The sequence below is a fragment of the Gymnodraco acuticeps genome, unplaced genomic scaffold (assembly GCF_902827175.1).
Source record: "Gymnodraco acuticeps unplaced genomic scaffold, fGymAcu1.1, whole genome shotgun sequence".
NCBI classification, from domain to species: domain Eukaryota; kingdom Metazoa; phylum Chordata; class Actinopteri; order Perciformes; family Bathydraconidae; genus Gymnodraco; species Gymnodraco acuticeps.
Genome location: NW_022991666.1, coordinates 91,753 through 108,768, shown reverse-complemented (window position 1 = coordinate 108,768; position 17,016 = coordinate 91,753). Strand labels below are relative to the sequence as shown.

The following is a 17,016-nucleotide window of genomic DNA, read 5'->3' as shown; positions in this document are numbered from 1 at the left end:
GACCTTTCAGGTGAGAGCCCCTCTGGTGGTATTCAACATTAATGACAAGGAAACAAAGCTCTGGTCAGAAGCATTTTTTATAAAAAGCTTTAACAAAATTAAGTATTTCTGTACATTTTGAATGCAATCTAACTTTCCAACTCAGAAAACGAAAAACGAAAAAGTGCCAAAAGTCTTCTCACATGGCTGAGCTGCTTTGCAATATACTTCACCACTGAAGAATACAAATATGTATAAAGTAAACTATGATGCAATCTAACTTTCCAACTCAGAAAAATGATAAAGAGCATGAACAAAGAACATGTAAAAACAAATGCAAAATTTGCACAATCTAAAATGAGAAACTGTAACTGCAAGTAACAAAGTCTGAGCCATGGTAAAGAGTTACATTGAACACCAAGCTGATCAGATAACTCCCTGGTCGGTCTGAAGTCCTTCTATCTCCAGGATCTGTACAAATCGGCACATTATGCCAAAAGTCTTCTCACTGGGTGAGCTGCTTTGCAATATACTTCACATTGTTAGAAAAGGCTCCAGAAGGCCTTGGGGACATCAGTATCAGGGGCTGGAGCTGGACAGGCTCTTTCATCAGCACTTCTCCTTCCCTTTGCCAGCCAGGACCTCACATACTGTTCCGGATTGAACTGTCCTAGTGATGGTCCATTACATTTAATGAAAACCAGGCTGGACAGTCCGCTGACAGAGAGAGCATTCCTTTTTGCAGTAAGGATATCGTTCATGCAGCTGAATGCCCGCTCACACTCACTAGTGGAGACAGCGATGGTTCGGACTGCTTTCAGTAGAGGCTCCATGGCAGCAGGTGTACGGGATGCCCTGGTTTCCTTGTATTCGCGAAAGCCCTGAACAGTCTCTCTTCTGTCCACTTTCAGCACTTCGCACAAACGTAGCACCTCTACGTCCCCATACTGTACGTCTAACTCCTCTTCAGGCCAACTTCCAGGATGGATAACTTTCATGTCCTGGATTAGCTGATTGTCCCGGGCCTCCCGGCCATGTAATGGGATTTCTCTTGTGCCGACATGAGAGGAGGTTGTGGAAGTCATTCTGTGTCTCAGATTCTCTACCATACTGCGGAAAAACTGACCTGCATGAATCTGTACAAGCCTGCCATTCTCACGCAGGGCAACACCCTTGAAGGACTTCTCAGCTAGAGCTGTATGAACTGTAGTCATGTGTGGGCCAGGCATGGTGACCATGGATTCAAAAACTCGTATTTCTCGAGTTAAGAGCCTATCTGCTGTAGGCAGTGTCATCTCTCTTTTTTGGAGTTGCCGAGAGAGGTCGCTGAGCTCTGTGAGCGCATCGTACATCAGTCCCAGATTGCTGACAAACGTTGCAGATGTGAGCACATCATCCAGGCCCTTGTACTTTGCTCTGTCTCTGGAATCCCTGCTCGTGTCGTTTGCAGCATTTGTGAAGTAATCATGAAGCACTCGGTAGTTTTCCCAGACTGCTCTGACGCTCCTTTCACTTGAAGCCACCCAGCGGATGGACAAAACACGCCCTATCACCAGGAGACGCTGTCCGACTGCTTGCGCACACTGCGCTAACTGCCTCTGATTTTTGGGGGAGGCATGGAACAAGGAATAGAGTTTGTCAAAAAAGATCTGGAAATGATTGAGCCCTGAGACCTCCTTGACCACATCCCCAACTGCCAGCTCTAGACGATGATTGGAGCAGTGCCATACAAACAGGCTTGGGAATTTACTACACAACTGGGTAGCAACGCCTGTTCTCTTCCCTAGCATGACTAAAGCCCCATCACATGCAAAAGAAACGAAACACTGACCTAAAAAGTCCTCGTTAAAATCTCTTCCAAGACACTCCATTAACGCCTTTGTGATGTCATCAGCCGTTGTTCCATCCAACTCGATCAGCTCCCAAAAAAACGTTTCGGGCTCAGCATCAGCTAATGCTGAGCGTAGACACACAACAAGCACCGTTTTACCACTAATAGTGGTAGATTCATGTTTTCCAAAACACAGAGTTTTCTTTGGTTCTCTGTAATGTCTTTTGCCATTTTTTTCTTCAGCTCATGAGCTATGTATGTGGTCGATGATTTCGCCACAGGTTTTATTGGAGTGCAAAACCCTGCCCACGTTCAGCCCATTCAGTTTCTGTACATTCAAATCAATTGGCATGTCTGTGAATAGCCGGCTATGTTTGCCAATTGTATATGCCGTTCGAAAAACTCTGATAGTGGTGTCTAATTCAGATTTATGCATAGACTGCACTTGATGTTGAATAGTTTCACGTGAAGCAGATGTAAGGATGTCAGCAGCTTTTACATGGGCTTGTGATTCTTTATGTTCTTTGATTTTTTTTCTCAGGCTAGCTTGTTGTTTGCCCTTGTCAACACCGAAATGAGACACTGCACACTCACCCCATTCAGTTGACAGTTTCAGTCCTTGTCCAGTGTGTATTCCCAAAGATTTGACATCTCTGCATATCCGACATCCTAGCTTCTTATCTTTAAGAAGGAGCCATGCATTGGTCTTGCAAAAATATTGCACCTGGTCCGTTGTCCAGCAGTCAGGTGCATCGCTTTGCCCGGTGTTGGTGGTGGCAGTTGCGCCAGCAGCAGCTAACGTTAGAGGCTCTGGAGGAGGCGGCGGAGCTAGTGCTAATGCTAATGCACTAGAACTTGGAGCAGGAGGATCAACCAAAGAAAGCTCCCCATCAGACACAATTTCCAACACAGGCACAGCATTCTCTGTATTTGAAGTTTCTTCCGGCGACAACCGCTGTCTTTTTGCACTTTTATTAATCCACGCTAACATTTTAGAAATGCTAATTTGTAACGTGACTTGCTTTCCTTCTCTCGGGGGCGTGCCTGCTCTGTTCTATCACTCTACATAGCCACCCACTGGGTGGGAGTTGCACTGCATAAACACAACACACGTGCATCTAGGTATGTAAATTGTAAAGCATTAAAACATGGTTTTACTAACAGTTTTCAGTATGTTGTTACTTCGGCATTATTATTATTATTATTTTGAAACGTGTATTACTATTAAATCACGGTCAAATAGGTTAATTTTGACATAGTCGTTTCCACCACAGTATTTACATGGAGAAGATAAGCCCCGCCCCCTCTCCAGCACGTTCTGTTTGAATGACAGGAGTAAACAGCTGACAGCCGCTGTGAAACTCCAGCGGTTAGAGCGATGAGAATGTCCGTTCGGCACCTCATGACGCATCTACTGAGTACCGGGCGGCTGTATATATATATATGGATGTATAATAAGAACGGCGGGAGAGTGTTGAGTACTGGCACGGTGCATGAGTACCGGAGTACCGCCAGCATGCCGGTACTGAGCAAGAAGTGCCGGTACTCCATGGGTCAGAACCAGAAGTGCCGGTACTGCGTACCGGTGAGTACCGGCCCAATTCCAGCACTGTGATTCCAAACTATGATTGTGAAATAGTAATATTATATTACTATTTAATAGTAATATAATATTACTATTTCACAATCATAGTTTTAAGGAATTTTAAAGAATGAGCGAAACTTTTACTCTGCACATTTTACCCTGTAACTTTACTTTTTTATTTTATTTGTACAACCAGTGTTTCAACATTTCAACGAACCGCAGTGACGCGTCCTAAAATCCGGAAGTAAATTAGCATTTGTAGTACTTCCGGTTCCTTCAGTGACCCCACTGGTGATTTTTGAAGAGTTTACGTGTCTGAAAAAACGATGATTCTCACCGAGTGGCTGAATAGGACTACAGAAATGTCGTTAGCTAACGTTAGCTAAAGCTAGCGCTACTAGTTAGCTACGCAATGGTTTGTTGCTTTGCTCCGGGTCGCAGCCACAGGTCTTCGCATGAAACGTCGTCATGAAACTATCGTTTCCCGGCTAATGTTTTCCAAAGGAGAGTCTGGATTTGTGCTATTAGGTAAGCTGACGTTACATTTTTGTCCATGTCACGGTGCAATTTAAATGATGGGTAGTGATATTCCATCCCTCACATACTTTTGTGTATATAATAACTTATATTTTGTTTTTCTTGTTATGCTGCTGCAACACAAATATTTCCCAAATTGGGATCAATACAGTAATATCTAATCTTAATTAATTAAGAACTATAACTATTATAATTAGTGTAGAAGCTAACACCGATTTTCAATATGGATTAATCTACCATTTTGATCTATAAAAATGTCAAAATAGTGAAAATGTTCACGAGACTTATCAAAGTGCAAGGTTATATCTTTAGATGTTTTGTTTTAGCCTATGTACCGTATGTCTTAATGCTCTTATATGTGACGGTGTGACTTCCATGAAACTAATATTTTATATCTTCCCAACAGACGAGCTGACAGGAAACCTAACACTCTAACAACCACAACATTGCAAAGGCAAGTAAATTAAAAACTATTCACAATGTCTTCTTCTTTCTTGCAGTGAGGTGAAGCTGACCTTGCACTTGGTGCCAGTAAGGATGCTCCTCACGCACGCTGAATGTTTCTCCTTCCTTACTGACACAGAAGCCCTTGATTTGCAATGCTTCACTAATTGTCATTTCCCTGGCTCCATAGGGACACTTTACCTCCAGCACAGCGGAAGACCCTCCCAGACCATCTGGAGATGCCCCCAACACTCCTGATTGGGAGAGCCACCAAACTGACTCATGGACAGTCAGGTTTGCAGTGGTGAATGCCCTGACGCCCTCACATTCATTCATAGTCCCCCACTGTACAGACAAAACACCATCAAGGGCCTGTTGTTGCCCTAGCACCCTGGCAATAAGGGAAGCAGTCACACGCTTTGACCTCAGGACAGCTCCAAAGTTGCTGGCAGTCAACCTTCCTTTCCTGAACAAATGCCAGTTTGGGTTGGTTCGCTGACCAGTGGTAGCCGCCTGAATTGCCCTCTGTTGCTCCTCAGACAATGCCATGCTTGCCACAATTGCCTCACGGTCCCTGATGCCCAACAGATTTGATAATTTCAGGAACAGTAAGTGTTTCCAAGCTGTAGTGTTCCTCTTCTGGCTCGGGGGAGAGAAGCCAAGACATTCCTGAGAACCTGCCCCCGAGTCTGTCCCTCAGCCAGTCACGATCTTCGGAGGTGGGCTCTCTTGTCAGCGGGTTGAATGAGTTATTGATTGGAGGAAATAGCTCCTCCACTGAATGCGTACGTTTAGCTGCCTTTGGCTTCTTCCACTGACAGGGGGTGTCAGTGCAGCTGAAATTGTGGATGGCAAAGATGGCTAATGCAGCCGCATGACTGCATTTCCATTCTCCACGTGGGCATTCACATTTTGTGGAGAGAATTCCCTCTTCTCCTGTAGATACCTGTGGTGGTGGGATTGTTTTATTATTTAAAAATATATTTACATTTGTAATGCCTTCCCAATTATCCCTTTAATTGTTTATAGCCTACTGTATGTTTATTTCATGGATATTTCTGTGTTTTCTGGTGTGTAATATTTGTAATCTTGGGGCCTCTTCTCTTTAACATCTACATGCTATGGCTCAGATAATGAAGAACAACAAAATAAGTTACCATAGCTATGCAGATGACACACATATTTAGGTAACCATTTCACCAGGAGACTATGCTCCAATTCAAACACTGAGTAAGTGCATTGAACAAATCAATGACTGGATGTGTCAGAACTTTCTCCAATTAAACAAAGATAAAACTGAGGTAATGGTTTTTGGAGCCAAGGCAGAACGTTTAAAAGTTATCGCTGAGCTTCAGTCTGCAATGTTCAAAACAACAGATAAAGCCAGAAATCTAGGTGTAGTCATGGACTCGGACCTGAGTTTCAACAGTCACATTAAAACAGTTACTAAATCAGCCTACTATCACCTAAAGAATATATCTAGGATTAAAAGACTAATGTCACAGCATGATTTGGAAAACCTTGTCCATCCTTTTATCTTCAGTAGACTCGACTACTGTAATGGTGTCTTCACAGGTCTCACTAAAAAATCTATTAGAAAGCTGCAGCTAATTCAGATCGCCGCTGCTCGAGTCCTCACTAACACTAAGAAAGTGGATCACTCCTGTTCTGAAGTCTTTACACTGGCTTCCTGTGTGTCAAAGAATAGATTTCTAAATACTGCTGCTGGTTTATAAAGCACTGAATGGTTTAGGCCCAAAATACATTTCTGACCTCCTGCTAAATGATGAACCATCCAGATCTCTCAGGTCTTCAGGGACTGGTCAGCTTTCTGTCCCCAGTCAGAACTAAACATGGAGAAGCAGCGTTCAGTTATTATGCTCCAAATATCTGGAACAAACTCCCAGAAACCTGCAGGTCCGCTGCAACTCTGACTACTTTTAAATCCAGGCTGAGGACTTTTCTTTTTGTCGCTGCTTTTAATTGAACTATTCATATCTTAAACTGCACTGTAACTTTTATCCATGTATTTTTTCTTTTAATGTTTATTTTATTAGCTTTTATTTTTAATGACTCATTTTAAATGCCATTTTCTTAATGTCTTTCATTTTTGGTAAAGCACTTTGAATTGCCTTGTGTTGAAAAGTGCTATATAAATAAACTTGCCTTGCCTAATAAAGATTTCATGTGACACATAAAATGGATTTGTTGATGGGAATTAATGTGAATAAATTAACTCTAGGTTAACGGTACTCTTGCTATCACTACTCACCGACACTCTATCAACCTTGTCCCTCATGCTAGCTCCTGACAACACCGGTAAGCACACCTTCGTCGAGGCTGCACTGTTTTACGTGTCCTGACTTGTAGTGGTTCTCTCCTCTATCTACACTCTTCTTATCATCTTTGTAAAACGATATCAGACTGGTAATTGACACAGCCATGACTTCTAGTTAAATTCAGTGTGGCTAAAATGAAAAGCGTTGTTAAAATATGCAAGCACGCGGAAGTCAAAGTCAGCTTTATTGGATTGATTGAAAAGTTTATTAACAGCTTGTATATTGGGTACAGTACAGTACAGCTCAAAACATACAATTGTTAAGGGGATGCAGACCAGAGAAAGACTTTCGTCTTGTTTACATCAGGGTCCCCCATTTCCAATTCATCATATCATTTAAGACATATAAGACATATAGATGGCTTATTTACAATTTACATACAGGTGGTTTTTTACATACAGATTGCTTATTTACAATTTTCATTTTAGATTTTGTTCTAATACATCCTAACCGGACATTTAAGACATACCAAGTCTACAGATATACAGTTAGTAACAGAGTCTAAAATGCGAGTATATACATAGATGGGGGGGGGGAAGCTGTCCATTGTACGACAGGTTGAGATTTGTACCAAATTGTAAAAAATTCTACATGTGTTACACATCCAGAAATATCGAAATATCGTTTCCCACAGTGTGACATGTATACATAAAATAAACAAAAAGGGCCTAGATAAACGGGGTATACAGTTTAAAATGCTAATATATTTAAAGTGTTCAAAGTGCAGTTTCAGTGCAAATCTGTTGAGACGATCTTAAATTGGCGTGACGTTAAAGTCGTGCGACCCTGCTGCTGTACTGGTTTGTAGTTCCTTTATAGCATAACGTTAGCATTTCACTTTTGGCGACTAGATTTATGATTCAAAAATGATAAAAGTAGGATAGACATGTGGAGATTATCCGGCTGAACCAGAGCCCTTATCTCTCTAGGGCTCTGGGCTGAACAAAACGGGTTTTGCGACGCGTCACAAAGAAAATATTATTGTCAGAAGTGGGATTCGAACCCACGCCTCCAGAGGAGACTGCGACCTGAACGCAGCGCCTTAGACCGCTCGGCCATCCTGACTGTGAGTTATTCCTTTCTCCAAATTCTATATAATGTATAAACGTTAATAATAAGCCTACAGTATGTAGAAGTAGTATACAGATTAGCATGCTGATCAATACGACACAGTCAGTTGATCTGAGAGAGCAATCAAACTCGGATTTCAAGTGTAAACAGGTAGGATTAGCAGAAGGAATTTATATTTTCATACTTGATAATTAACTTTACAAATAAAAGGTGTTTAACGGTCAGGATGGCCGAGCGGTCTAAGGCGCTGCGTTCAGGTCGCAGTCTCCTCTGGAGGCGTGGGTTCGAATCCCACTTCTGACAATAACCTTTTCTTTGTAACATGATATAGGGATATATGTTGGAAGACACATCCGCAAATACAGTGCTATGTGTCAAGTGGTGGCTTTTCTACATTGCAAGTAGCATGTGTTTCTATATATTCGTTTTTAAAAAAAAATAGTTTTACCTTCTGCGAGACACCCAGGTGAAGAAGGGGGAAGAAGAAAAAAGGAAGAAAAAGAGGAACAAATGAGAAAAGAAAAAAAGTGAAATCTTTACTTGATTGATGTGTTTTTAGCTATATGGCACACATGGGAAACTGTTATGCTGTGTTCGTTATTCTCGCGTCCAGGAGAGAAAATTGTGGTTAGTACTAATACTTTGAATCTACTCTAGCTATCAAAATTGGTGACATATTTTCACCTTCCACTTCTCTGTGAAAATCGACGTACAGGTAAAAGGTACAGACTAAAAACATTGCATTGGTGTTGTTTTTTAGGTACAGTAAGACCAGAAACAAGCAAGGAGTTACTCAGTCGATGTCATTCCAAAATGTTGAGTAACATGATGGATGCACACTATGAATTATTACAATACATGTCACTTGTTAGACGCTTTTATCCAAAGTGACTTACATACTGTACTGTGGGCAATCCCCAGGCAATTTGGGGTGAAGTGTCTTGCCCAGGGACACAACGACATGCTGACTGCAGTGGGGTTTGAACCTGTGACCCCATGATCCGAGCACCAACGCACTAACCCACTGCCTTATTTATTGTACTCACAAATATAAAGTTGATACTGTGGAGAGTTAACAACGTTTTTTATTATTTGGTCTTACAAACCAAACAGCGATTCTTTAGTTGAGGTTGAATATGGGTGTGGAATATTTACATTCTATATGAGACATTAACAACCTAGTTTTTGAGACACACCCATAGACTGGTTGTACAAATTAAAGTAAACAGTTACAGGGTAAAATGTGCAGAGTAAAAGTTTCGCTAATTCTTTAAAATTCCTTAAAACTATGATTGTGAAATTGTAATATAACAAATAATTCTCCGCTCGCCGCCATTGCTAAGGCTAGCAAGTCATGTGAGCCAAATACATTGTTTGCAATCCGCCGAAGAAGAAGAAGAAGAAGAAGAAGAAGAAGAAGAAGAAGAAGAAGAAGAAGAATCACACCGTTGGTATCACGTGTTATCTCCAGTGCAGTCAAACGGGGGAGTACGGTTCGACGGTTTTTCGCCCAGCTTCTCTCAGATACCAATTACGATTGTTCAAAAAACACAAACAGGGTAAATATGGTTGTGTTTTTCCTCGTCGGATTCGGATGGAATAGTTTGAAGGACTTCAAAAAGCCTTGGAAATCGGCCACGTTTTTCTCGAACGGTAAACTAAGCTAACTAGCTAATTAGCTAATTGAGAATCCACACTTACCACGGTTTATCCTGGCAATTGCATCATATAATTAGGTTTTTAAATTCAAACGTGAAGTCATTACTCATGCTTTATTATAATTACTATTATTATTATTATAGTATTTATGAATAATTATAGGAGCTAACCTAATATTAGCTAGCTATTAGCAGCTTCCACAGTAAATTCACGTTCTCATGTTCACTGGTCTTTGCTGCCCCCTAGTGGATGTTCATAATATATGATCTGTAAAACATACACAAAGGGTTGTTGTATGTTTCAAACAGCTGATTTTGTTTTTCCGTGATCGTTTTTGCCACTTTGCAACAGTACGTAAGGTGAAACAAAAAGAAGGAAAAGGTTGTTGTCAGAAGTGGGATTCGAACCCACGCCTCCAGAGGAGACTGCGACCTGAACGCAGCGCCTTAGACCGCTCGGCCATCCTGACTGTGAGTTCGCAGGCTCGGCTGAGTAATTTTAAGAAATGTTGAGAATATGGCCAATCAGAGCGCCTGACCTGCGAACACCAGCACTAAACTTGTCAATGGTATCTGGACAGTTATTTAGACTCATGTATTGAGCATTAACATTTTAAGACGAATTATATCTTGACAGTATCATCCTCTCATGACACATTTGTTTGCTTTATTGCCTTTCAGTTACCAAGTCAAGATTTGGTGGTGCACACGCTGCTCTTGCAAAGCCAAATTTGAGTACAGCCAGACCCAGAAAGGCAACAGAGGTAAATCGATTTTCTTTTTTTAAATAACAGTTTAACTTTATATACAAGTTACTCATACTGAGTGTTTTACAGACCCATGTCACGGACCCCACAGAAGCATCTACCAGCACTTACCCCACAGAAAGAAGCTTCAGCACTGCACCCAGCGTTGCTGTCTCAGTAAGTGATGATAAACTCACTTTTACAAATACAGAAAGCGTGTTTGTATTCCTACACCATTTTTATCAAATAGTATTAAGGGAATTAAAAGCCTAATGTTTTATTAAATAATGTGTTGTTACACATTTAATTCTGAAATGACAATTGAAAGCTAAAAACAATTAGTGTTTCCTTTAGAGCAGCTGAAAAATAACTTTGAATCTTTTGAATGTAAATGTTATGATTTCTTTAAACACATGTCAGTATATTTCTTGCCTTTTACAGGCTGCACAGCCTCGGACAGCTTCAGTGCCTGTCCTCAGTCCCGGAGCAGTGAGTGCCACTGTGTCGGGAAGTCATTTCATATTTCATTTCATACTGTGTAGAACAGGGCTGCCCACACTTTTGGGGCTGGTGAGCTACTTTTGAAATGACCAGCTCACCGAGGTCTACCAAACAAAAATAAAATCCCAAATTGCAAGGGTTGCTGAATAACACGTTTTATTTATACATGGGATAATAGGGCTGCAACAAACGACTAATTTGATAATCGATTAATCTATCGATTAATGAAACGACTAATCGACTATTCGGACTATTACTGTATGCCTTGCACAATTTCTCAAACCCTCTTGTTTAGCCATCAACTTTTAGATTTAGCTTGAGGTTGTTTTAGGCATGTGGAAACTAACAATGAAGACAGTAAAGATGAATACTTGATTCAAAAATACATATATTATTAAATTAACAAATTGTGAACAAAACTAACATTGCTTTTTATTTAAATTAAATAAATAATATTTCACATCAAAAGAAACAACAATGTTTTAACAAATCGTATTAAATAATCTGATGACAGAACTGTGAACAGAATAGCTGAAACTTTAACAAAATAAATACCTCAGTTTCCTCTCATCATTAACCCGTGTTTGTATCATGTAGTTAACTCCGTGTGTTGCTGCTAGCATACATAACACCTGACGTGGAAACGTTACTCGTGGATGGGGCTGCAGAGCTGCTAGAAAGACAGTGGAACCCGGTGCATTCCTCCGTCTGGATGTGGAGCACTTTTGATAAATGTTTTGACACATTGCTCGTGTTACCGCCCTCACATGCTGAACTCTCTTGGCAACGAGCATTGTCCACCTCAAGACGGGTAACATTTAACCACACCTTGGAGCGCTTCTCTCCGCCATCTCCTCCGTGTGTTGCTGCATATAGCAGCTGCGTGTGTAAACTGCCCCGCCCCCTCGCGCACAGACGGGAGAGAGAGATCTAGTCTGGATCGGAAAGGTCGAAAATGCACCGACCATATGCGCATTTGTTTGTCTTTTTGCATGTTAGAAACGAGTTGGCGACACTAAGACTGCGAGATAATGTTTGTGTAGCAATAATACATGACCTTTCTCTTTCTCAACTCGCTCCACTAAGGGAAGTCGCTGTCATACACGTTACCTTTCTTTGGCAGAGCGACGCTTGCTTTACACATAAGGCAAATAACCTTTGAATGTGAATCACAAACAAATATTCTTCCTCCCATTCTGGGTGCTCGGTCCCGCACTCATTTTGTTGTTTGTCTCTTGTTTGTCTCTTTAACTTAATTTGAGTTTTCCCGGCACTTGACTGATTTTGTATCGCTTTGCATTCTGGGTTAACAGACTGGAAAGCGAAAGGTCGCTTTTTCTGTCAATCAAGTAAACTCCTGAATTAAGTGGCAGGGAGGCCAAGGGAGGAGGGATCAAAACCTGATTTGTCTATTTTAACGGAGCTGGATTTTTTATTTTTTATGAATGACTCGCGATCTACCAGCATTGCCCCCGCGGTCGACGTACTGGGCACCTCTGGTGTAGAGCATCAGCAGTGTTTGTACCTGTGTTAAGGTTGCTTATGCTCTGTTGTTGTTTTTTCAAAGGCTGCTGCCTCCAGGACAGAGACTGACACAGCATCACCAGTCCAGCTGCCCCGTTTGTGGTCAGAGGGCTTTCCACCTGAAGACCACAAATGGATTCTTAAGAGCCTTTTGAAGTTCGGGCCCAAGGGAAAACTAGAGCTTCAAGACCACCTGAAGCTCTGGTACTTTCCACCAGAGCCAAGCCACCTGTATCACCAGGCTCCTGCACCAGACCGCTTCTTTGCCCACCCACTTCTTGTCTGGATGCCTTACAAGCTGTGGAAGGTGAAGGTGGTGTGTCCCAACCTTGGCTGTGGGCAGCACCGACTCACAGGTGCAGGGCTGCACAAGAGGGCACGTCAGGTCCTGGACGTGGACAGGATCTACAACATGGTGACTGAGACTCTTACCTGCACCAAATCCACCCACGTGTCATGGAGCCAGACGGTCCTTTCGCAGTTGGACTTGGCTCACAGATCTGAGTTTCGGGTCATCCTCACACAAAAGTGAGTAAAGTGTATTGTTTTCTGTTGTCTCAAATAGAATCATGTAAATGGATATTTATAATTATTTCTGTCCCTCACCAAGGTTTGCATGTGATATCCGGGTGATCCGGCTTCTGAGGGAGAGAGGCCTGAGTAACAGCCCCACCAGGGTGTTAAAGCAGCTGAGGGAGAACCACACCGAGGAGTGGCTGCATCGTGTGGCGAGGTACACCACAGAGTGTGTGGGCTTCCTCCAGGGCCCCGGACTGATGCCCGTGACCTTCCCTGAGCCTCCAGAGCCTGCTGTGGTGCCGAGCTGCAAGTGGCTCCTCTCGGTGTACAGCCAGGACATCTTGACCAGGCTGGAGGAGATCAAGGCCAGGATAACATCCACATATGGCAGCATTCTAAAAATGGATTCCACCAGAAAGGTGAAGCAATCTCTTATCTTTTAAACACTACTGATATTAATAACCTCAGCCTGTATTTCAGTATTTGTACATTTCCTTTTCATTGTGTTCTCTTCAGATCACCAAAAAGCTTGCTGGAACAGCCAAGGGGACCGCGCGCGCTCTGGCTCACTTCTGTGGGAAATGAGACTGGCCAGATTCTCATGAGTGCATGACTGCTCAGGAGGGAGCAGGGCTGGACACGATGGCAGCAAACCTGGTGAGGAGATACCAGCAGGCCGGAGTGGGTCCTCCTGTGCTGCTGTATGTGGCAGCTGCACAGAGTCAGGGGAGACTAAGCTGAAGGCCACATTCAGAGGGTGGCCAGACCTGACAGTAAGGCTGGACATTTGGCACTTCATGCGCCGACTTGCCCAGGGATGCACAACAGATGCTCATCAGCTGTATCCAACCTTTATGTCACGTCTATCAACGTGCATGTTTGAGTGGGATGCAGCTGATTTAGCTCTGCTGCGTGAAGCGAAGAGACAGCAGCTTCAATCCCAGGGCCTGTCTTTCCTGACAGATGCAGATGTCAGTAATCATCTCACCAAAGATGAGCTGGCTCTCCACTGCAGGAGGAGGACTCGTGGTGAGGGGACCACCACTCAGCTGCTGGAAGAGCTGCTGCTGGGTCTCACAGGAACCGGAGGCAGCGACTCCCTAGGAGTGCCCTGTTGGACAGGCAGAGGATGGAGCACATCTTGCGTGTCCAGAGAAAGCACATCAAGTGCATCCAGGACACGCCAGGTGTTGCTCTGTACATCAAAACAGGGGAGCTCACAAAGGGAGGAGTACGTTTGCCTACGTACAGATGTGCAAGCGGCTCTACATCATTAGAGTCTTTTCACCTACACCTCACCCGCTTCATACCAGGTTTGTGTCTGTCAAACATGTTAGCCCAAATATTTCATAACCTAATGTTTCATAATGTTCTTCTAGGGACCAGTGCTAACAGCCTGAATGCACAGGTGGAACCAGGACCGTGGTACTGCTGCCCTGGGTACTGGACCATCTGCTTTACGCAGCTACTCAGGGGACTTGCTTCACTGCGTGAACAAGAACTTTGAGAAGCTTTTTGGAAGGCAGATGGTTCCGGAGTTCTGTCCACCCTCCCGTTACACTGGTAGGCCTTTTTGGACACGTTTGTAATTTTTAAACGTTTAAACAATATTTAAAAAATATATTTATATCATTTTATTCCATTTAGTAAGTAATCCACTTTTCCTCTATCGTTTCAGGAGAACTAATCGGCATGCAGTATCTGCTGCAGCAGACTGGTCAGGCACTGCAGGATATGCACCCTGATTCAGAGGAGACTGCTCAGCTGATTGAAGAGCATGAGGACGTCATGGAGGAAGATGAGGGCTTCTCTGACATCAGAGACGACCCCACAGTGCTGGACCTCGGGGTCCTGCAGGCTCCAGCCTCTCAGACTCCCTCTGGCACTTCCACCCTGGCCCCCAGCAGAACCACCCTGGCCCCCAGCAGAACCACCCTGGCCCCCAGCAGAACCACCCCAACATCTGGCACTTCCATCCGGGCTCCCAGCACAACCACCGGAGCCCTGAGCAGAACGACACCGACCCCAAGCCCATCTGCACAGGCCTCTGCTGCTGAGATCCTGCCCTCCAGTTCTTCCTCTGAGGCCAGTGTTGACATGCAAGCTGAAGAAGAAGAAATGGTAGAATATATAGAATATTTATGTATACAGATTATCTAGATTTCATTATCAACTACTTATGCACACATACTTTATTATATCCACAATATTGTAAAGGTCAGTGTTTGCTTAATGTTTCCATTTCTAAACTGTTTCATCATCTGCATCTGGATGACCAGAATCTTCCGGGGTTCCAGCACGTGGACAGACTGGAAAATGGAAATGAGGAAAATATTTGGCAAATAATAATGTAAACATATTGTAAATAGTTCATCAAAATGTACAATATTTAATGCTTGTAAATAATAGTTGTTTTGTAATTTTTTATTTTTTTTTATACTTACATTTATTGGTTTGCTGTGAATAGTAATGTCAGTGTTTTATTATTTTATTTAAAGTCTTTGTTGTACTTTTGTGGTGTGTTTTAATAAAATCTTTCAAAAAGTATTTTCTTATTTTTTCTCTCAACAAACAAAATGGTGTTCTGCAGTTGTACAAAATAATATAATGCGGTGACAACATTTTATAGTTTTAACATTCACTCTTTAAAGCAGTACTCAGATCCTCTACCTAAGTAAAAGTACTAATACCAGACTTAAAATACTACATTACAAAAAAAAAATCCGGCGTTCATGCGTGCAGTAAAATGTAGAATAGTTACCTCTAAGATGTAGTGATGTACACTTTCAAAACAATTCATATTATGGAGTACAAGTACATCACATTTATACTTAATTAAACGTGTCATTGAGTCATACTATTTATATAGCCCTTTTCACAAATGAAATACAAAACAAAGTGCTGTTTAACAAGGGACTATATTTAAATAAACTGTGACAGAATGCCAAATGTATGGAACATGACTTGTGTAGTTCCCTAGTTCACGGGTTCGAATCCCGCTTCCAGCGTTTCCGAAAAATGTACCGGCCCACAGGGAGGAGCCAGCAGAGGATATTTAACAGCTGGAAAGGTGGAGCTCGCTCTTCCCTTCACTCATGAGAGCCAGAACACAGCTGTTCTTCTGACTGAACAATATTCTGCTTGTAACACTACCACCATCCATCCATCTTCTCCCGCTTATCCGTGGTCGGATCGCGGGGGTAGCAGTAACACTACCACGCCTTTATTAATTAAACTACCCATTTGAACCTTCTCAGAGACTCAATTAGTCTCCTTTTTAAAGCTTCTCTCCTGGACGCGAGAATAACGAACACAGCATAACAGTTTCCCATGTGTGCCATATAGCTAAAAACACATCAATCAAGTAAAGATTTCACTTTTTTTCTTTTCTCATTTTTTCCTCTTTTTCCTCTTTTTCTTCTTCCCCCTTCTTCACCTGGGTGTCTCGCAGAAGGTACAACTATTTTTAAAAAAACGAATATATAGAAACACATGCTACTTGCAATGTAGAAAAGCCACCACTTGACACATAGCACTGTATTTGCGGATGTGTCTTCCAACATATATCCCTATATCATGTTACATGTAGCCGTTACAAAGAAAAGGTTGTTGTCAGAAGTGGGATTCGAACCCACGCCTCCAGAGGAGACTGCGACCTGAACGCAGCGCCTTAGACCGCTCGGCCATCCTGACTGTTAAACTTTTTCTATTTGTAAACGTAATTATAAAGTACGAAAATATGAATTCCTTGTGCTAATCCTACCTGTTTACACTTGAAATCCGAGTTTGATTGCATGCTAATCTGTATATTAATCTGTATACTATTTCTACATACTGTAGGCTTATTATTAACGTTTATACATTATATAACATTTGGAGAAAGATATAACTCACAGTCAGGATGGCCGAGCGGTCTAAGGCGCTGCGTTCAGGTCGCAGTCTCCTCTGGAGGCGTGGGTTCGAATCCCACTTCTGACAACAACCTTTTCCTCCTTTTTGTTTCACCTTACGTACTGTTGCAAAGTGGTAAAAACGATCACGGAAAAACAAAATCAGCTGTTTGAAACATACATAACAACCCTTTGTGTATGTTTTACAGATCATATATTATGAACATCCACTAGGGGGCAGCAAAGACCAGTGAACATGTGAACGTGAATTTACTGTGGAAGCTGCTAATAGCTAGCTAATATTAGGTTAGCTCCTATAATTATTCATAAATACTATAATGATAATAATAATAATAGTAATTATAATAAAGCATGAGTAATGACTTCACGTT

At 42.3% G+C, this 17,016-nt stretch overlaps 1 protein-coding gene and 5 non-coding genes across 8 annotated transcripts; 3 read left to right on the top strand and 3 right to left on the bottom strand.

The window, feature by feature from the left end:
* Nucleotides 1–7,697: 7,697 nt before the first annotated feature.
* Nucleotides 7,698–7,780, bottom strand: trnal-cag. Its single transcript has one exon. It is a non-coding gene; the product is annotated as a tRNA-Leu (tRNA).
* Nucleotides 7,781–8,006: 226 nt separating this feature from the next.
* Nucleotides 8,007–8,089, top strand: trnal-cag. The gene has a single exon. It is a non-coding gene; the product is annotated as a tRNA-Leu (tRNA).
* Nucleotides 8,090–9,339: 1,250 nt separating this feature from the next.
* LOC117534408 lies at nucleotides 9,340–14,618 on the top strand. 3 transcript variants are annotated; one of them, XM_034198600.1, is made up of 9 exons: nucleotides 9,340–9,439; nucleotides 10,126–10,208; nucleotides 10,281–10,367; nucleotides 10,632–10,679; nucleotides 12,259–12,743; nucleotides 12,826–13,153; nucleotides 13,251–14,047; nucleotides 14,114–14,297; nucleotides 14,413–14,618. In XM_034198600.1, the coding sequence occupies exons 1-7, from the start codon at nucleotides 9,352–9,354 to the stop codon at nucleotides 13,317–13,319; spliced, it is 1,188 nt and encodes a 395-aa protein (XP_034054491.1). In that variant the 5' UTR covers nucleotides 9,340–9,351; the 3' UTR covers nucleotides 13,320–14,047; nucleotides 14,114–14,297; nucleotides 14,413–14,618. The 3 variants fall into 3 exon arrangements, with proteins under 3 accessions (XP_034054491.1, XP_034054489.1, XP_034054492.1); XM_034198598.1 differs by having other exon boundaries at nucleotides 13,251–14,297; XM_034198601.1 differs by lacking the exon at nucleotides 10,632–10,679 and having other exon boundaries at nucleotides 13,251–14,297.
* On the bottom strand, nucleotides 9,832–9,914 carry trnal-cag. Its single transcript has one exon. It is a non-coding gene; the product is annotated as a tRNA-Leu (tRNA).
* Nucleotides 14,619–16,344: 1,726 nt separating the features above from the next.
* Nucleotides 16,345–16,427, bottom strand: trnal-cag. Its single transcript has one exon. It is a non-coding gene; the product is annotated as a tRNA-Leu (tRNA).
* A 202-nt stretch (nucleotides 16,428–16,629) lies between these two features.
* trnal-cag lies at nucleotides 16,630–16,712 on the top strand. Its single transcript has one exon. It is a non-coding gene; the product is annotated as a tRNA-Leu (tRNA).
* The last annotated feature ends 304 nt before the right edge of the window (nucleotides 16,713–17,016 follow it).